We start from the raw sequence: 21,413 nt of genomic DNA on the forward strand, positions 1-21,413 counted from the left end.
GCTGGGTGGTTCAGGCTCAGTCTTTCATGACTGCAGTCATTGTAAATGTTGCCTGGAACCAGAGGAATCCCTTCCTAAGTGGTTAATTCCTAGTTGGAAAGATGGTTCCTCTTCACATGGGCCCCTCCACAGGGATGTTTGAGTGCCTGCAGGACAAGACTGCTGGCTTCCCTCATAGAGAGCCATCCAAGAGCCCAAGACTCACTAGCAATACCTTTTATGATCTACCCCTGGAAGTCACACCACATCAGCTTGGCCATATTCTACTAGCACATGTCAATCCTGTTTCAGTACCAATTCTTCCACCTGTTTTGGACCAGCACTGTCAGTATTCCTTCATTTGCAATATAAAAGTAACGACCTTCTTTCAGGGATGCTTTGAACATAACCCCATATAAGAATATCAAGAGCTGCTTAGTACAATGAGCTGCCCCACAACGGGCACTACTTAGAAGTGACTTCGTTTCCTTAAGAAGCCTGTCCCTACTTTGCCTCATTCTCCTAAAGTTTAAATTCCAAGCGTCAGTTTTTTTTCCACCCGATGGAGAGCCAGATCCCACCCTCCGCACCCCATTCAGAGCCAAAGTTAGGACTATTCCAGAGGCGGAACTTTAGTTCTTGGAGCCAATCCTAGCACCGGCGCGCTCTGAGAGCGGACCGGAAATGGCTCCGGCAGTTCTTTTTCGTCCGGGAAGGCAGTGCGGAAGGTTGCGGCACAGCTCCGGACGGTTCACAGGACTGAGACACGGTCGCTGGGGCGCCCTGAAAGCCAAGCCGTGCGTCAGGGCGCCCGAGGGTGAAGGGGCTGAGCTCTCCCGGCCTCACCATGCCCAGTTGGAGGCTGCTGGCTTGGGCCGGCGCCCGGGTGCTGGACCGCGGCACGGGTGGCCTGGGCACTGCCCTGGGCTCGGGAAACAGGTGGGTGCTGGGGAGACGAGCGTGAGGGGTGATCCTTGCACTCGGGGCCACAGGCTGTGGCCTGGCCCGGCCCAGGGTAGGAGGGAGCCCCGTCCAGGCCTGAAGAGTTAAGAATCTCTGCTCAAAGGACGTGCCCTTTGAAGGGTTGAAGGGGTAGGTTTTTTATTTTTAATGATGATGAGCCAGCGACTGGCAGCAAGCAGTACCAACAGCAATAATATTATCTTCCAATTAGGGAGCGTTTACTCTATAATAAATTCTCTGTTAGAAACATTAGGCGCCTTGGCTCATGTAGCCTCATGAGAGCTGTTATCATCCTTTTTACAGATACCACCATTATTCCATCCTATCATTATTCAGTTTTATAGATAAAAGAGTCTTAGAGACAAGCGATTTGCCCAAGGTCACTTAATTAGTAAGTGCGGAATTGAGACTCTAGCCTGGATATATCTTCCTGTTTACGAGAGATAGACCTCAGAAAGCTTTACTTCTTTTCTGACCCTCCTCTCAAGAATTACACACCTCTTTCCCGACCTCCGTCCCCTAGAGTCTTTCTTGTGTGATCAACTAGTAGAGGTCAGGTCTTTTATGGATTTTTAGAATTTGCACACTCCATTTTTTCACCATTCTGAGCCTAGGCCATGTCATTACAGATAAGAGGTGAGTTTATCAGAAAAATATCAGTAAGCCCACATTCTGTCACCTCTACTGGATGTAAACTGTTAAGGTACATGTTCAAATGGGCCTGTGACTTCTCTTGTCTACATAGAACTACCCTGTTGAAAATCTGTTTATCCTAGAGAAGGAGGGGGGAGCTTTTCCTCCAGGATATTTATTAACAGTTAAAATATGAGCCCCGTTCTTTTCATGAGGAATGTCAGTGAAAAAACTGGAACAGGATGCAGACCTTTTCCTAAGGCCCTGACTATACTCTCCAGATCATGTAACCTCCTGTACATTAAATGGGAGAACCTTTTGAATTGTGCTTTGTTCTCTAACTTTGTTTTTACAGAACAGAAATCTGGGTTTTGGTTAGAAGTCTCCATGGCAAGAGTGGTACTTGGTGGGATGAGCATCTTTCTGAAGAGAATGTTTCCTTTGTTAAGCAATTGGTCTCTGATGAAAATAAAGCCCAATTAGCAAGTAAACTCTGTCCTCTGAAAGATGAGCCGTGGCCTATACATCCTTGGGAACCAGGTGGTTATTTTGTGTATGTTGTGTTCTCATTGCCTGATTACTGTCTGACTGGCACATTTAAAGTCATAGTGACTTCTGGATAAATTTGTCATCTCTGTTTTTCATGACATAACTGTGTCTGTTTCACTGTGGTTTGATTTGCAAGTAAATTCCCAGCATCCTAGTCTACTGTAGTTAATGTCTGATGATCATCAAAACTTCCTCAAGAAACTGCATAGTAAGTGAAAAGAGAATCATCTTATTTTCTTCAGATAAAAAATAAAATAGAGAAGAAAAGCTGGAAAAGTGTGGTGAACGAAAATGTATCACTCAGAGGTTTGCATTTGAGGTGTTCTAGCACTCAATGCCTGCCAAGCTTAACCCCAGAATCAGCTCTTAGTGCAAGACAGAGTGCTAGATCCATCTGTGGCCAGACCAAAAAGCATAAGACCTTTCCTGTTGATGCTGTCTTTGATTGGGGTTTTTTTTTGTTTGTTTGTTTGTTTTTGATTGGGGTTTATTGTGGCTGTCAAATTGTTTAATGACTAGACATGTTAGTGGAGCAACTTCATCAATTTATACAACAAATCTGAGTGTCATGGTAGATGCTAACATTTTTTAGCCACATAACCACTTATGTCATCTCTGTAACTCCGGCTAACTTCTTAGAGTTTGAGTAGTAGCTATTTCCTGATTAATGAGGTTGGATATGAATTGATACTAGGAAAGCAAGGCATAAAGGTGGATTCATCATGCCCTCTATTAACTACCACTATTCTAAATACTAGAATATATCAGTTTAACCGTTTTCTTTATTTTGTATGGTTCTCATATTTTTTTTATTTTACAGAGATTTATTGAGTAATACTATGTCAGTCATGGTTGAAGGCACTTATATCTGAAAGGAACAGTTGTATTTTACTCCATGGATATATCAACATGTTTGTTATCTGCCTACTGGTTATATGAAACCAAAATTTAGGAAATCCTGTAGTATCAAGTTGACAGATGTTGAAAAAACTGTGTGAATACTGATTTGTCTTTAATTGCCAGGTTCCTCTAGAGTGGGCCTTATTGCACTGAAGCTAGGCATGATGCCTTTATGGACCAAAGATGGTAAGAAGCATGTGGTCACATTACTTCAGGTGAGAAAGAAATAGAAGATAATAGCAGATCTGCTGTGTGTACCGAGATCCATTTATGCAAACCTGTTGCACAATAGACAATATTTGTATTCTGAAACATGTAAAGAAGAGGTAGAATGGAGCATAAATTCTGTGAAAGAGGTTTACTTCTGAGGATGTCAGTGAATGTTCTTACTCATGCCTGAGTGGTGACTTTCTTGATATTGGTGTTGGAATAACTGGGGCAATAAATTTAGAAAAAAAAAAATTTGTAACCTAACTTCTTACAGATCTACTAGTTTAACTCACAGTCAGAAAAAAGTCTCAGTCCCGTCTTATTTTCATTTATGCCGTTCTTTCAACTCCAAGTTGTAATTTTGATCTCTTTACTAACTCAGAGTGTAACACTTACCTGGAGAAGCAGCATTTTGTTGTCTGAAATAAGGTTAATGGTTAAGAATGTAGGCCCTTTAACCTGAATATCTCATATCTTGGTTATGCCATTTCGTAGCTGTGTTTCTTTGAAGCACTGCCTCATCTGTAAAAGATAGGATTTTATTCTTCAGGAGAAATCACTATGACCTCCCTCAGAGGGTTACTGTGAGGCTTGCACAAGATGATAAATGTCAGGCACTTAAATTTAAAACAATGTTCAATGTCCAGCATTAGCTGTTATTGTCTTTATCATTATTATAAAAATAACTGGTAAGTTGAGACCATCATTCTCCAGATCACTTTGAATAGCTCACTTCATCTTTGGAGTTAAGCCTTGGACAAGCAATTAGGCAAGTGGTGGAGATTAAAGTGAGAGCCCATACATAGAAGTGCTTCCAGTACTATCAGGCACAGGTGGCCTGCAAGCCTATAGTAAGTTTTTACTGACTCTGAATGATCAAGGCAAGAATTATTATCAGTAGTTTCTAGAACTCTACAGAACTTTGGGAACTTTTAGGAATGACAGGTGGGATTGTAAATTGGAACAACTACTTCAGGAAATAGCTTAACATTAGGGAAAGTTGAGGTAGGTGAACCTGTGGTCTTCCAATTTCACTCCTGAGTGTTACTAGAAGACTCAAGCAGATGAGTTACAGCAACATTACTCTTAATACTCCAAAAATAGAAATAACTCATGTTTCCATCGTGGTAGAATGGATAAAGAAATCATGGTATATTTACATGATAAAGTGCTGGGTGGAAGTGAAAATGCACAGAATGGAGCTGCAAAAAACAGTGTGGGTGAACCTTACTAATAGAATCTTGAGCAAAAGCAGGAAAATCTGGAGGAGTCTATGTGGTCTGACTCCACTTACATGAAGTTTCAACAGATAGCACTAAACTACAGGATTAAGCAGTGCTTTCAAAGGTAGTAATTATAATGAAAAGTTAAATGATTACCACAGTGTCAAGAGGGATGGTTATTTATTTGAAGGGCAGTGCTTCTCAAACTTTTCTGTACCTTAGAATCACCTAGGGGGCTCAGAAAACATAGGTTCTCTTTTAGTAGGTTCTGGCAGGGGCCTGAGACCCTGCATTTTCACACAGTTCCCAGGTGATGCTGATGCTGCTTGTCTAGGGACCACACTTTGAGAACCACTGCTCCAGGGGTAAAAAGGACAGGGAGGGATGGGTGTGAGGTGGGGATTGGGAAGAGAGACAGAGGTTTGTGGATTTTTGATATGAGTAGTGGTTATATGCATATTTTCATTGTAAATATTCCATTTTGTTGTATATTTGTGTTTTATGCACGTTATGTACTGTAGTTAATGGTTATTTTAGATTGTGATTGGTTTTAGAGGGATGATGAGATCAAAAACTTTAGAGAATTCCTAACTGTCCTAGAGACTCAATGTGGCTGGTATGTAATAGTAACATATATTCCAGCACATTGTTTTTTTGTGTATGTTTTTTGTTTTTTAGGTACAAGACTGTCATGTCCTAAAATATACTCCAAAGGAAAATCATAATGGAAAAATGGCAGCCCTGACTGTAGGAGGAAAAACTGTGTCACGTTTCCATGTAAGGATGCATTTTCATTCCTAGAATACTGCATTACATTAGTTTTAGATCTGAATTCTCTGAAATTCTGAGTTAAGTTTTGAGGCTATCCCATAGTGATAAACTTGTCCTGGAGGTAAACTGTGGATTGGGGGAAGACGGTCTGATAGAGTGGCTTCCCTGATGGCCCAGACAGTAAAGAATCTGCCTGCAATGCAGGAGACCTGGATTCAGTCCCTGGGTTGGGAAGATCCCCTGGAGAAGGGAATGGCAACCCACTCCAGTATTCTTGCCTGGAGAACTCCATAGACAGAGAAGCCAAGGAGAGACAAGAAGGCCTTCTTCAATGAACAGTGCATAAAAATAGAGGAAAACAACAGAAGGAGAAAGACTAGAGATCACTTTTGGAAAATTGGAAATACATTTCACCCAAAGATGGGCACAATAAAGGACAGACATGGTAGAGATCTAGTAGATGCTGAAGAGATCAAGAAGAGATGGAAAGAACACATGGAAGGACTGTACAAAAAAGTTCTTAATGAACTGAATAGCTAGTTCATGTTACCCAGAGCTAGGCATTCTGGAGTGTGAAATCAAGTGGGCCTTAGGAAGCACTGCTGTGAATAAAGCTTGTGGATGCAATGGAATTCCAGTAGAGCTATTCAAAACCCTAAAGGATGATGCCATTAAAGTGTCGCACTGAATATGTCAGCAAATCTGGAAAACCTAGCAGTGGCCACAGGACTGGAAAAGGTCAGTCCTCACCCCAATTCCCAAGAAGGGATGGGACTAAAGCATGTTTAGTACTAAACATGTTTAGTACTTTAATACGAAAGTACTAAAGAATGTTCTAACCATCCGACAATTTCACCCATCTCCCATGCTAGTAAGGTCATGCTTAAAATCTTGCATGCTAGGCTTTAGCATTATGCGAACCAAGAACTTCCAGATGTCCAGGCTGGGTTTAGAAAAGGCAGGGGAACCAGAGATCAAATTGCCAACGTTTGCTGGATCGTAGAGAAAGCAAGGGAATTCCAGAAAAACATCTACTCTGTTTCATTAACTTCGCTAAAGCCTTTGACTGTGTGGATCATAACAAACTGTGGAAAGCTCTTACAGAGATGGGAATACTAGACCATCTTACCTGTCTCCTGAGAAACCTGTATGCCAGTCAGGAACAACAGTTAGGATCCTGTATGAAACAACTGATTGGCTCAGGATTGAGAAAGGATTGGCTCAGGATTGAGAAAGGAGTACGACAGGGCTGTCTGCTGTCACCCTGTTTATTTAACTTATACACTGAGCACACCATGAGAAATGCCAGGCTGGATGAATTACAAGCTGGAATCAAGATAGGCAGGAGAAACATCAACAACCTCAGATATGCAGATGATACCACTCTAATGGCAGAAAGCGAAGAGGAACTAAAGAGCCTCTTGAGGGTGAAAGGAGGAGAGTGAAAGAGCCGGCTTAAACTAAATATTAGGAAAAAAACACACTAAGATCTTGGCATCAGCCCCATTACTTCATGGTAAATAGAAGGGGAAAAAGTGGAAGTAGTGACAGATTTCCTCCTCTTGGGCTCTAAAATCACTGTGGATGGTGACTGCAGCCATGAAATCAAAAGACATTTGTTTCTTGGCAGGAAAGTTATGACAAATCTAGGCAGTGTGCTGAAAAGCCGAAACATTACTGTGCTGACAAAGATTAGTATATCAAGGCTATGGTCTTTCCAGTGGTCATGTGTGGTTGTAGAGCTGGACCGTAAAGAAGATAGAGCACCAAAGAATTGATCCCTCCAAACTGTGGTCTGGAGAAGACTCCTGAGAGTCCCTTGGATAGCAAGGAGATCAAACCAGTCAGTCTTAAGGGAAATCAACCCTGAATACTCCTTGGAAGGACAGATGCTAAAGCTGAAGCAACAGTATTTGGCCACCTGATGCAAAGAGCTGACTCATTGGAAAAGACTCTAATGCTGGGAAAGATTGAAGACAGGAGGGGAAGGGGACAACAGAGGATAAGGTGGTTGGATGGCATCACCAATTCAATGGACGTGAGTTTGAGCAACCTTTGCGAGATGGTGAAGGAAGGGAAACTTGGTGTGCTGCAATCCACGGGATCACAAAGAGTCAGACACGACTGAGCAACTGAACAACAACAATAATTCCCAAGTAGAAGGCTGAGTTTGCAGTTTAAATGTGAAAACATCTGCACAATTAGTATTTTGGAGTTTTTTTGGAGGACTAAAAGCAAAGAATACCTTTTAAGAAATGGTGATGATTTTCACTAATGGCTGCTGAAATGTCTTTATGTTTACTAAAACATTGCTTGTCTCTAGATTAATATTTTTTTATTATAAATTGTTTATGAAGTGATTGAATGGAAATGAGATAGCCTGTGCTATGCAGCTGTCAAAACAAGCAAATGTTTATCATTTGCCTTTTATTTATTTCCTTGTCATAGTTAACTTTTTATTTAAAAGTTTTAATTTTCCCTTTTTTGAAGTATTTTATTTATTTATTTCTGGCTGTGCTGGGTCTTCGTGGCTGTGCAGGCTTTTCTCTAGTTGTAGTGTGCAGGCTTCTCACTGCAGTGGTTTCTCTTGTTGCAGAGCATGGGCCCTGGGGCGCGCGGTCTTTAGTAGTTGCAGCTCCCCGGCTCTGGAGTGCAGGCTCAATAGTTGTGGCCCATGGGCTTAGTTGCTGCTTGGCATGTGGGATCTTCCTGGATCAGGGATCAAACCCTTGTCTCCTGCATTGGCAGGAGGATTCTTTACCACTGAGCCACCAGGGAAGCCCCATAGTTAACTTTTCAGTTAACATGTTACGTGCTGAGTATATAGGCATAAGCCTTTTATGTTTATTAACCAATGAACTTTTTCAGACTCTAATAAGGATAAGTAACTTCCTCAGGGACACCCACTGATAAGAGGTAGTCAGGCTCTTTCTTAATTGCCTTACTTTCTTAATTGTCTATTGATACCCACCCTTTGGAAACATACAGGGAAGGTGGACTAATAAATCAGCCATCTCAATACAGTACTATAAATACAGCAAGCACACTGGCCAGTTGTGCTTGTAGAAATCTTATGAGGTTTCACAGGGAGGAGAACAGAAAGAAGGGTGGGTGTTAAGGGTATGCCAGGGGGAGTGGGCTTTACAGAAGCAGACCTGTGGAGGAGGATTGCTGCCTGGGAAAAGAAGGGCAGTGTGTCTGGATCTTAATGTGTGGTGGGGCCCGTGGGAGAGTGTGATAAAGGTGTGAAAGGTGGGGCTGTCAGGATGGAGTTTAGACTTTCTGAATTCTTTAACCAAAAGGTGAAAGAAAGTGTTAGTTGCTCAAGCTTGTTGACTCTTGGTAACTTCATGGACTGTAGCGTGCCAGGCTCCTCTATCCATGTAATTCTCCAGGCAAGAAAACTGGCATGGTTTGCCATTCCTTTCTCTAGGGGATCTTCCTAACTCAGGGACAGAACCTGAGTTTCCTGTATTGCAGGCAGATTCTTTACTGTCTGAGCTATTACTACTGGCTACTTTAGCCAGGGCAGTAGTCAGATTAGTCAAAGCTATGGTTTTTCCAGTAGTCATGTATGGATGTGAGAGTTGGACTATAAAGACAGCTGAGTGCTGAAGAATTGATGCTTTTGAACTGTGGTTTTGGAGAAGACTCTTGAGAGTCCCTTGGACTGCAAGGAGATCCAACCAGTCCATCCTAGAGGAAATCAGTCCTGAATATTCATTGGAAGGAATATTGGGTGAAGGATGTTGAAGCTGAAACTCCAATACTTTGGCCACCTGATGTGAAGAACTGATTCATTTGAAAAGACCCTGATGCTGGGAAAGATTGAAGGCGGGAGGAGAAGGGGATGATAGAGGATGAGATGGTTGGATAACATCACCGACTCAATGGACATGAGTTTGAGTAAACTCCGGGAGTTGGTGATGGACAAGGAGGCCTGATGTGCTGCAGTCCATGGGGTCGCAAAGAGTTGGACATGACTGAGCGACTGAACTGAACTGTAGTCATATTGTTATCATGGTTAACTAAATTAGAAAATCCCCCATGCTGGGAGGACATTTAAGGAGTGAGCCCTCGGGGAGAGTTGATAAAAGTCTTTTGCCCTGAAGCAGTTGCTTTGGGCTTGGGAGAGGCAAGCATTATAAAAGACCAGGTGAGGATGAGCTGGTGGGACAGGACCCAGCAGGTCAGTGCTGATGCTATGACCTGGGACAGAGATAAGGAACGGATTGCTTTGGGGGGGAAATGGAAAGAGTTTACAGAAAAGGCAGATGGAACTGTCCTATAGGTAGTTGGGTATGTGTGCTAAGTCACTTCAGTCATGTTCGACTCTTTCTGACCCCATGGACTATAGCCTGTCAGGGTCCTCTGTCCATGGGGATTCTCAGGCAAGAATACTGGTTGTCATGACTCCTCCAGGGGATCTCCCGGACCCAGGGATAGAATCTCTTATGTCTCCTGCATTGGCAGGCAGATTCTTTACCACTAGCACCACTTGGGATATACTGATCAGTAAATTGGCAATGGTTGAAGTCCTATGGTTTAATAGGCCTATGTCATAAGTATTAGAAGACTTAGCTATTTTTGCATATTATAGTAGTATGGTTAGCTTATTTTTCATTAAGACTTCATAGTAATATCTGCTACTCTTGACAGTTTATTGACTAATAATTATGGGGTTCAGATAATGTAGTTAAAAGTACAATGTGATATTTTTGGAAACTTTTTAAAAAAATGTCAAATGTTTGAATTTTTAAGTGTAAATATTATGGATGGAGAAGCCTGGTAGGCTACAGTCCATGGGGTCACTAAGAGTCAGACATGACTGAGCGACTTCACTTTCACTTTTCCCTTTCATGCACTGGAGAAGGAAATGGCAACCCACTCCAGTGTGCTTGCCTGGAGAATCCCAGGGACAGCGGAGCCTGGTGGGCTGCCGTCTATGGGGTCGCACAGGGTCGGACACGACTGAAGTGACTTAGCATTTGCCAGACCTCCTGTGAATCATATGAACAATTCTTTAGTTTGCTAGATACCAATGTTTTCTAATTGATTATATTTCTGTGTTTTTGTTAGGACTGGCACTGTCATCTTTATTTCATTACCAATTTTGTAAATTTCTGGCTCTATAGCCTCCATATTTGTAAATCAGGTGTCATGTTGGGGTAATCCATTCTGCTATAGCAGATTTGTGAACATTACCTCCTCAGGACTGTGAGATAGTGGAAAATGAGTGGGCATGACATCAGAAGAGCTAAGTTCTGTTTCTGTGGCTGCCATTAGCTCCTTCACTCCACCTTTCAGAACATCCATTTTCTTACCCACCAAAACAAGCAGTTGGACTTGATGGTCTCTGAATTCCCTCCCAGTTCTAGAAGTTTCACACTGATTCTCAAATACTTTAGTTTTTAACAAAAAACAAAAGTTCCCCTCCTACTTGCCAGCTCAATTTATTTATTTTCCTTAATGATGAAGACAGTCTTGTTGATAAAATCTTAATAACTAAACTATTAGAGAAATGTTAGTACTTTTGTTTCTACTTTTGTACTTGAGACTGGTCTTCATACCTTAAATTTTATCTCATCAGTGAATATATAGCAGGATGCTGATTTGGATGCTGATTCTTATACTGTGGTGAATTTTAACCACTTAACTTACATGAATTTTTAAAACTATTCACTACTGTGGTATAGGAAGTGCTTCAGAGGCCCATTTATTCTTCAAGATATTAATTTTCTAGGTCCAGAGGTCATGTATTGCAATATTAAGGAACAAGTTTGTCTTTGAATGACCTTTTGTCAGAATAGGATGTGAAAATGAAGCTCTAGAATTCTTTAGAAGTAAAACATTTTGGTTCAGAAAGAAAGATTTTTGAAATTCAACGTATACAACTTCAAACTTTCATTTGCACATTGTAACCCTCAGTGAAACTGCAAGTAGATTGATTTTAGAGGGTCTGAGAGAGAGAGAGAGATCTATGAATATTAAATAGTTTAGCATTTTAAAATGAGTTGATTGAATCAGTTTTATTTATACTAAGGCTAGAATGTTATTTTTCTTAATCTGTAAAGAATTTATGCCTCCAAGAAATTAGACTACTTGGCTTTTGCTATTTGTGTACCGTATTATAAATAAAAACTGATGTGGTACATAATGTTTTTGAATAAGGAAGTTTAAGTGGCCTTACAAGTTGATTAAATCAATTCATATTTGGAGCAGAGAAGCATTTTCATTGTGAGAAGGATAATTGAAGAGAACTTTGAAGAGAGAGAAAAAAATGCAACCTTGCAGATGGGATTATCCAAGTGTGACACCGCTGTCAGTCTTTTAAATTGCCTTTTGAAATCATTTATTTGGAAATTAGAAAAAACCCTCTGTAACACTACTGTTGACTTCAGCTCAGCTTGAACATTTGGTTTTTCTCAGGACAGATGCCTGATTAGTTTTATGATATTTTAATTTAAAAGAAGAAGTTATTCAACTTTAGTGAAATTGGAAAATAATAAAGAAGTATGTATTACCTTTGTCCTCCTTATGTCTCAGTCTAGAGTACTTAGTCAAGATGTGTATCTTGTCCATTTTGTGTTACTAAAAAGAGTGCAAGATTTTTCTCATAAGCCTCCTGGAATACTTAAAAACTGATATTAATAAAATATGTTTTTTAGATTGCCAAGTAGAATATGTGAAGGTTAAATATAAAATTGAAATTCTGTTCTAAAATTTAATAAATCTGAATCTGATACATCAGGGAATTAATTTTAAGTATCCACATTTTTAGATGTTTTATTGAAGTTAAATTGATCTAAAACACTGTTAGTTAACGGATGTACAACATAGTGATTCAGTATTTCTGTACATTACAAAATGATTCCCATGATCAGTATAGTTACTACAATATTGTTGACTATGTTCTTCGTGCTATACATTTCATCCTCAAGACTCATTTATTTTGTAACTGGAAGTTTACCTCTTAACTGCCCTCACTATTTCATTCATCCCCCCGACCCCTCCCATCTGGCAACCACCTGTTTGTTCTCTGTATCTATGAGTCTGTTTCTGTTTTGTTACCTTCATTTGTTTTTTACATTCTGCATATAAGTGAAATCATATGGTATTTGTCTTTCTCCATCTGACTTACTTCACTTTGCATAATATCCTCTAGACCCATCCATGTTGTTGCAAATGGCAAGATTTTATTTTATTTTTTTCATGGCTGAGTAATATTCCATTTTGTATGTGTTTGTGTGTGTGTGTGTGTACACGTGTGCATGTGTACACAAATACACATCTTCTTTATCCATTCATCTGTTGACAGACACTTAGGTTGCTTTGATATCTTAGCTATTGTAATAATGCTGTGGTGAAAATAGACGTGCATATATCTTTTCCTATTAGTGTTTTTGTTTTCTTTGGAGGAATACTCAGAAATAGAGTAACTTGAATTATATGGTATTTCTGTTTTTAATTTTGGGGGAACCTCCGTGTTGTTTTCCATAGCAGCTGCATCAATTTATGTTCCCATCAGCAGTGCATGAGGGTTCCCTTTTCTCCACATCCTCTACAGAACTTGTTATTTTTTGTCCTTTGATACTAGCCATTCTGACAGGGGGAGACAATATCTTCTTGTAGTTTTATTTGCATTTCCCTGATGAGTAATGTGTACATTTTTTTCATGTGTCTCTTGGTCATCGGTATGTCTTTGGAAAAATGACTATTCATGTCTACTGTTAATTTGTTAATCAGGTTGTTGGGTTTCTTTTGCTGTTGAGTTGTATAAAATATTTGATATTTTGCATGTTGACCCCTTATCAGATTTATCTTTTACAAATATCTTCTCCCATTCAGAGGGTGGTCTTTTTGTCTTGTTAATAGTTTTCTTCACTGTACAAAAATTTTTTAGTTTGATGTAGACCCATTTATTATTTTTGCTTTTGTTTCCATTGCCTGAGGAGACAAATCCAAAATAGCTTTGCTAAGATCTGTGTTAAAGATCATGCTACCTATGCTTTCTCTGCAGGTTTCTGGTTTCAGCTCTTACATTTAAGTCTTTAATTCATTTTGAGTTTATTTTTGGATATGATATGAGGAAATGATCCAGTTTGATTCTTTTGCATATAGCTGTCCATTTTCCCCAACACCATTTGTTGAAGAGGCTGTCATTTCCCCTTTGTATTTTCTTGCCTTTTTTGTCATAGATTAGTTGACCATTTAAGTATGGGTTTATTTCTGGGCTCTTTATCCTGTTCTGTTGATCTATGTGTCTGTTTTTGTGCCAGTACTACACTGTTTTGATTACCATAGTTTTGTATATAGTTTAAAATCAGGGAGTGTGATACCTCCAGCTTTGTTGTACTTTCTAAAAATTGTTTTGTCTATTCAGGGTCTTTTGTATTTCCATAGAAATTTTAGGATTTTTGTTTTGGGTCTGTGAACAAAGCCATTGGTATTTTGATAGAAATTACATTGAATCTTTACATTGCCTGGGGTTCAGTTCAGTTCAGTTCAGTTGCTCAGTCATGTCGGAATCTTTGCAACCCCATGGACTGCAGCACACCAGGCCTCCCTGTCCATCACCAACTCTTGGAGTGTACTCAAACTCATGTCCACTGGGGCTTCCCTTGTGGCTCAGCTGGTAAAGAATCGGCCTGCAATGTGGGAGACCTGGGTTCGATCCCTGGGTTGGGAAGATCCCCTGGAGAAGGGAACAGCTACCCACTCCAGTATCCTGGCTTAGAGAATTCCATGGATTGTATAGTCCATGTGGTCGCAAAGAGTCAGACATGACTAAGCGACTTTTACTTTCCCTTTCATGTGCATTGAGTCGGTGATGCCATCCAACCTTCTCATCCTCTGTCGTCCCCTTCTCCTGCCCTCAATCTTTCCCAGCATCAGGGGCTGTTCAAATGAGTTAGCTCTTCACATCAGGTGGCCAAAGGATTGGAGTTTCATCTTCAACATCAGTCCTTCGGGTGAACACCCAGGACTGATCTCCTTTAGGATGGACTGGTGGATCGCCTTGCAGTCCAAGGGACTCTCAAGAGTCTTCTCCAACACCACAGTTCAAAAGCATCAATTCTTTGGTGCTCAGCTTTCTTTATAGTCCAACTCTCGCATCCATACATGACCACTGGAAAAACCATAGCCTTGACTAGATGGACCATCGTTGGCAAAGTAATGTCTCTGCTTTTTAATATGCTATCTAGGTTGGTCATAACTTTTCTTCCAAGGAATAAGCATCTTTTAATTTCATGACTGCAATCACCATTTGCAGTGATTTTGGAGCCCCAAAAAATAAAGTCAGCCACTGTTTCCCCATCTATTTGCCATGAAGTGATGGGACCGCATGGCATGATCTTAGTTTTGTGAATGTTGAGCTTTAAGCCAACTTTTTCACTCTCCTCTTTCGCTTTCATCAAGAAGCTCTTAAGTTCTTCACTTTCTGCCATAAGGGTGGTGTCATCTGCATATCTGAGGTTATTGATGTTCTCCAGGCAATCTTGATTCCAGCTTGTCCTTCATCCACCCCAGTGTTTCTCATGATATACTCTGCATATAAGTTAAATAAGCAGAGTGACAATACACAGCCTTGACGTACTCCTTTTCCTATTTGGAACCAGTCTGTTTTTCCATGTCCAGTTCTAACTGTTGCTTCCTGACCTGCATACAGATTTCTCAGGAGGCAGGTCAGGTGGTCTGGTATTCCCATCTCTTTCAGGATTTTCCACAGTTGATTGTGATCCATACAGTCAAATACTTTGGCATCGTCAGTAAAGCAGAAATAGTTGTTTTTCTGGAACTCTCTTGCTTTTTGGATGATCCAGCAGATGTTGGCAATTTGATCTCTGGTTCCTCTGCCTTTTCTAAAACCAGCTTGAACATCTGGAAGTTCACGGTTCATGTATTGCTGAAGCCTGGCTTGGATAATTTTGAGCAACATTTTGCTAGCGTGTGAGATGAGTGCAATTGTGCAGTAGTTTGAGCATTCTTTGGCATTGCCTTTCTTTGGGATTGCAGTGAAAACTGACTTTTTCCAGTCCTGTGGCCACTACTGTGTTTTCCAAATTTGCTGACATATCGAGTGCAGCACGTTAACAGCATCATCTTTTAGGATTTGAAATAGCTCAACTGGAATTCCATCACCTCCACTAGCTTTGTTCATAGGGATGCTTTCTAAGGCCCACTTGACTTCACATTCCAGGATGTCTGGCTCTAGGTGAGTGATCACCCCATCGTGATTATCTGGGTCATGAGGATCTTTTTTGTACGGTTCCTCTGTGTATTCTTGCCACCTCTTCTTAATATCTTCTGCTTCTGTTAGGTCCATACCATTTCTGTCCTTTATTGAGCCCATCTTTGCATGAAATGTTCCCTTGGTATCTCTAATTTTCTTGAAGAGATCTCTAGTCTTTCCCATTCTATTGTTTCCTCTATTTTTTCACACTGATCACTGAAGAAGGCTTTCTTATCTCTCCTTGCTATTCTTTGGAACTCTGCATTCAAATGGGTATATCTTCCCTTTTCTCCTTTGCTTTTCACTTCTGTTCTTCTCACAGCTATTTGTAAGGCCTCCTCAGACAGCCATTTTGCTTTTTTGCATTTCTTTTTCTTGGGGATGGTCTTGCTTCCTGTCTCCTGTACAGTGTCACAAACCTCCATCCATAATTCATCAGGCACTCTGTCTATCAGATCTAGTCCCCTAAATATATTTCTCATTTCCACTGTATAATCATTAGGGATTTGATTTAGGTCATACCTGAATGGTCTAGTGGTTTTCCCCACTTTCTTCAATTTAAGTCTGAATTTGGCAATAAGTAGTTCATGGTCTGAACCACAGTCAGCTCCCAGTCTTGTTTTTGCTGACTGTATAGAGCCTCTCCATCTTTGACTGCAAAGAATATAATGAATCTAATTTCAGTGTTGACCATCTGGTGATGTCCATGTGTAGCATCTTCTCTTGTCTTGTTGGTAGAGGGTGTTTGCTATGACCAGTGCGTTCTCTTGGCAGAACTCTATTAGCTTTTGCCCTGCTTCATTCTGTATTCCAAGGCCAAATTTGCCTGTTACTCCAGGTGTTTCTTGACTTCCTACTTCTGCATTCCAGTCCCCTATAATGAAAAGGACATCTTTTTAGGGTGTTAGTTCTAAAAGTTCTTGTAGGTCTTCTTAGAACCATTCAACTTCAGCTTCTTCAGCATTACTGATTGGGTATAGACTTGGATTACTGTGATATTGAATGGTTTGCCTTGGAAACAAACAGAAATCATTCTGTCATTTTTGAGATTGCATCCAAGTACTGCATTTCAGATTCTTGTTGACTATGATGGCTACTCCGTTTCTTCTAAGGGATTCCTGCCCACAGTAGTAGATATAATGGTCATCTGAGTTAAATTCACCCATTCCAGTCCATCTTAGTTCGCTGATTCCTAGAATGTAGAAGTTCAGTCTTGCCACCCAGTTTCATGTCACCTAAGGGCAGCCTACTCAGTAAGTTATAAAGGGGCACAGTTCATATTTCAAACTGAGATTAGCAAGTACCTCAAGTTTGCTGCATATTGAAATATATGTTCTTCAGATAAGAATGGCTTATCACTGGAGCTGGCACTGGACATGTATTTAACAGACTTTCAGTAAGCTTTTCTGGGCATGTATTTAACAGAAAGTGGTACATAGTGGGAGGAGATTATGGACCAAGAGACTGGGATGGGCAGACACAGGTAAGCATATCTAGAGTACTGTGGCTCATCAGGGCCCTGCAACTGGTTTGTGTAGGATCAGAGGGGAAGCTGAGGGAGAGGGAACAACAGGAAGATAAATACTATTGATTATATTCTCATGAAAGAGGCTCTTCACATCAGGAAGTGTAAAGTGGTACAACTTTTTGGGTAAGTCTTATAGCAATCTATGTCAAGAGTGTTAATTTAAAAAGGTACTAGGATATTATGTTAAGGAAATAAGTTGTCCATAAAATCTTCTATTCAAGAATATTCACAATAGCACACAAAAACAGTGAGAGTGGAGGGAAGAGCAGACACCAGGACCTACCAGGAGCTGGGGATGGAACAGCCATTAAAGTGTCTGCTCTCTGGAAGCTTACATTTTGGTGCAGTTGGGTGTGAGTCAGAAGCTGTTGTACAGAAAATAAACAACTCAAAAAATATATATTATGACAGATGGAGGGAAGTGCTTTGAAGATTAATAAAGTGAGCTCAGAGCATTGCAAGAGACAGAAAATGGTGCTATCTATTTTAGGTAGAATAATTAGGAAAGGTAGGTTGATATTTGGGTGGAGACCTGAATAAAATGGGGGAGCATATCATACCAAAATCTGGCAGAGGCGTGAGGAGAGACATAAGTGAGGGAGGTTAAGAGGTACAGACTTCCAGTTGCAAAATAAATGAGTCATGGGTATGAAATGTACAGTGCGGGGAAGACAGTCAATAATTATGTAATATCTTTGTAAGTGACAGATGGTAACTAGGCTTATCATAGTGATCCTTATGTAATGTATAGGAATATTGCATCACTTTGTTTTATACCAGGAACTAACAGTGTTAGGTCAATTATACTTTAACAAACAAATTCATAGAAAAAGTTTTCAGATTTGTGGTTACCAGAGGCAGGTGATGGGGGAAGCGGAATTGGATGAAGTCAGTCAAAAGGTACAAGCTTTCAGTTATAAGGTAAATAAATACCAGGGTTAAGATGTGCAATATGATAAATATAATTAACACTACTGTGCATTACATGTGAAAGCTAATCTTCTAAGAGTTTTCATCAGAAAGAAAAAATTTGTTTTCCTTTAATTTTTTATCTGCATGAGATGATGGATGCTCACTAAACTTATTGTGATAATCATTCTGTCATGTATGTAAATCAAATCGTTATTCTGTACACCTTAAACTTACACAGTATGGTATGTCGGTTATGTCTCAATAAAACCAGAAGAAAAAATAGAAACAAATGGGCCAAATTTTGATAATTTTTGACTCTGAATGTCAGCATTCATGTACATGTTTGAAATTTTCCTTAACAGAAGCACACTCCCAAATTTAAAAAAAGTAAATCTCCCGTCTACAGTGGATAGAAGTGGTACAAACTTAAAAAGAACAGACGTTAAATTTGCATAACATAGAGAATTCATATAGAATCCATAACCTACTGAGGGAGAAGATTGAAATCCTGGAAAAGCACAGAAAATGTTTCCTTCTTGCCCTTTTTTAAAAAATAGTGAGGCAGACATTTTCCACAGCTGTAAATAGAATAGGCAGTTTAAGACTTTGAAGAGGAAAAGGAAAAGGGAAAACAAATCTGGCAGAATGGCCTTCTAGGCAGAGGGCCAGTATATGTGGAGGACCTGAGGTTGTTGTTTAGTGAGTTCTTAGACTGGTAAGGAGCACATTGTCCCTGAGGCAGGGCAAGTTGGGAGAGTAGGTGGTGTTAGAACCTTGTAAACCATGGTGAGGACTTAGGACTTGATTCTGCATAAGATGCACACCATTGTAGAGATTGACATAGCTTGAGTTTAGAAGGATCATGCCAACCTGTGAATGGAAAATAGACCAGGGAGTCAGTCAGAATTATGGAAGTTGGAGAACTAATGGGAGGCTACTGAAATAATCCAGACAATATACAACCGGCTGGGATGGGGGTGAGAAGTCGCTGATGTGGCCTGTGTGTTTAAATAGAGGCTACAGGAATGGCTGTTGGATGGACATGAGATGTGCAAAAGAGAGGAGTTGTAGGTGACCACAGAATTTTTGGTCTAAACAGAAGTACAGAGCTGCTGTTGAGACGCAGAAGAAGAGGCGAGCAGATCTCATAGGGTAGGAGGCATGTTGAGTTGAAGTTTAAGACGTGTTGAACTTGAGTTGTTCTATGATATCAAAGTGAAATGTTTTCTTGGCAGTAGGGCAGAAGAATCTGTAGTTCAGAGTAGAATTTGGGATGGATATTGGAGAAGTGGGTCATTAACTTGTGCAAAAACCAGATGGTAGTAGCTGGAAGTCAAGTGGAGGCCTTCCAAGGAGCGAGTGACTGCCTGTGCCCATTTTTGCTCACGTTTACCAGTGTGTTTGGTGATTTTAACCAGCACGTTTCACAGGGGCTAGGAGCCCTTTGTGAAAGTGGGTTTGAGAAAGGGAGGAGTGTTTGTGGCTGAAGAAAAGTTTTTGTTTTAATATGAGTTATTGTGATTCTTTATATGCTGATAGGAAAGTTCCAGTGGAAAGGGGGAAATTATTGATTCAGAAGGTGGTGGGGACGATTTCAGGAGTAAAGCCACTGATGGTGAGAGGGCTTAAGAATTAGTACACAGTGGAGGATTTGGCTTTAATGAGAGCATCGACAGTTCATCTGTCATCGTGGTTCCCAGCCCCAGATTCACATCAGAAATATATGGAATGCTGAAAACACACTGCTGCCTAGCTGCCCCCCTGGACCAGTGAAGTTACAGGCTCCAAGCTGAGGCCCTGGCACTGGTGTTCTCTGAGAGCTCCCTGTGTGCCTCTTGGCACCTAGAGAAGGGTGGGAGGATGACATTGTAAAAGGCTGGTGCAGGCCGTTTGATCAGCTTGGTGAAAAAAGCCTGGGGAAGGTCTCTCAGTTTCATTTTTTCAGTGAAGTGAGAAGCAACATTATCAGCTCAAAGTAGGGAGGAGAAGGGAAGAGTGTGATGGATGAAACTCTTACCTCCCTTAAATAAGGGGAATGGGGTACCCTTTGTTCAATAGGGAAGCAGAGTGCACTCTGATTTGTTTTCTGGGCTGTTAGTAACTTAATTTAGATTTCTATGCATTAAATTCCACGTTTTTATTAAATTTTCTTTGTATTAGATTCCACATATTTAATGTGTTGTTTATATGCTTTTCCTCTAGAAATCTACATCTATATTGGAATTTTACCAAGAACTTGGATTGCCACCAAAGCAGAAAGTTAAAATGTTTAACGTATCAGATAATGCTGTTATTAAGCCAGGTAATCTGAAATTGGGGAGAGGAGGGAGGTAAAAATACCCAAATATGTGATTTGTTTAATGTCAGCCGTTTCAATAAAGCTGAGTTCACAATACAAAGTCCCAAACATTTATTTTTAAATATAAAACCGTTTCTGATTTAATCACTAGGGACAAACAGGTCTTTTTCTTTTTTAAGTGGAGGAACTGTAGAGAACTCTTTGTTTTCCATGAAAGAAGGAGGAACGCTTTTGTTTTTAATGTACAGGGTGTTTCACATTTGGAAAAGCCTCTCCAAATAAGTAAGTGAACTTTTAAAATGTGCAGTTCGCTGTTTGTAGGCTGGTATTTTATTAAGTGAGGAATAGATTCTCACTGCAATAGAATACGGAGAAGGCAATGGCACCCCACTCCAGTACTCTTGCCTGGAAAATCCCATGGACGGAGGAGCCTGGTAGGCTGCAGTCCATGGGGTCGCTAAGAGTCAGACACAACTGAGCGACTTCACTTTCACTTTTCCCTTTCATGCACTGGAGAAGGCAATGGCAACCCACTCCAGTATTCTTGCCTGGAGAATCCCAGGGACGGCGGAGCCTGGTGGGCTGCCGTCTATAGGGTCGCACAGAGTCGGACACGACTGAAGTGACTTAGCAGCAGCAGCAGCAATAGAATAAGAAAATATAGGCAGAAACAGAAAAGTGACTGACCATGGCACCTTGATGTAAAGATTCTTACTTAAAAATTCCAAAGTGTTTTGCCTACTCCATGAAATATCAAAAAGTCAGATTTGGCAATATGATTATATTGGTTCACATAGTTAATGGCATTTTGATGTCTTTGAAATTTAGAAATGCTTCCTAATGTCTTGAACTTGAGTTCTTGAGAAGTGGACTATAGAAGGATGTTTTAAGATTTGATATTTTAATACCTGAACTGAATTTCTTGAGGTAGAATACAATTGCAGTAGGCCTTGTTAATTGGGGTGATAGAGTCAACCTTGATAAAAGCTAGAATTGAAGGTATTTTTTTTAAGTGCAGATTTTTCATCTTTGAGGTAAAGTAAATGGAGTTAACTAGTATAAACATGAAGTCTGCATTAACTTTTGCTATAGCTCAAACTGTATGATACTGGGTTTTTTTGTGGATGAAAAATGGCCACATATCAGTTCAGGTGATTCAGCGTTGTAGAAATTTGATCATTTTCAATCTCTCTATTTTTTCTGAATTCAAGG

General features: G+C 40.3%; 1 protein-coding gene across 1 annotated transcript in view; it reads left to right on the forward strand.

Annotated features, from left to right (window-relative positions):
• Positions 1-697: 697 nt before the first annotated feature.
• MRPL3 (mitochondrial ribosomal protein L3) overlaps positions 698-21,413 on the forward strand; it is a 52,478-nt gene continuing 31,762 nt past the window's right edge. Inside the window, exons 1-5 of the mRNA XM_081569848.1 lie at positions 698-918; positions 1,931-2,115; positions 3,148-3,239; positions 5,136-5,234; positions 20,105-20,204. Of these exons, the coding sequence (XP_081425974.1) occupies positions 827-918; positions 1,931-2,115; positions 3,148-3,239; positions 5,136-5,234; positions 20,105-20,204 (568 nt within the window). The 5' untranslated portion in view covers positions 698-826. The remainder of the gene's footprint in view (positions 919-1,930; positions 2,116-3,147; positions 3,240-5,135; positions 5,235-20,104; positions 20,205-21,413) is intronic.

This window comes from Giraffa tippelskirchi, chromosome 2, assembly GCF_054371585.1.
Source record: "Giraffa tippelskirchi isolate mGirTip1 chromosome 2, T2T-mGirTip1v1.2.pri, whole genome shotgun sequence".
NCBI lineage: Eukaryota > Metazoa > Chordata > Mammalia > Artiodactyla > Giraffidae > Giraffa > Giraffa tippelskirchi.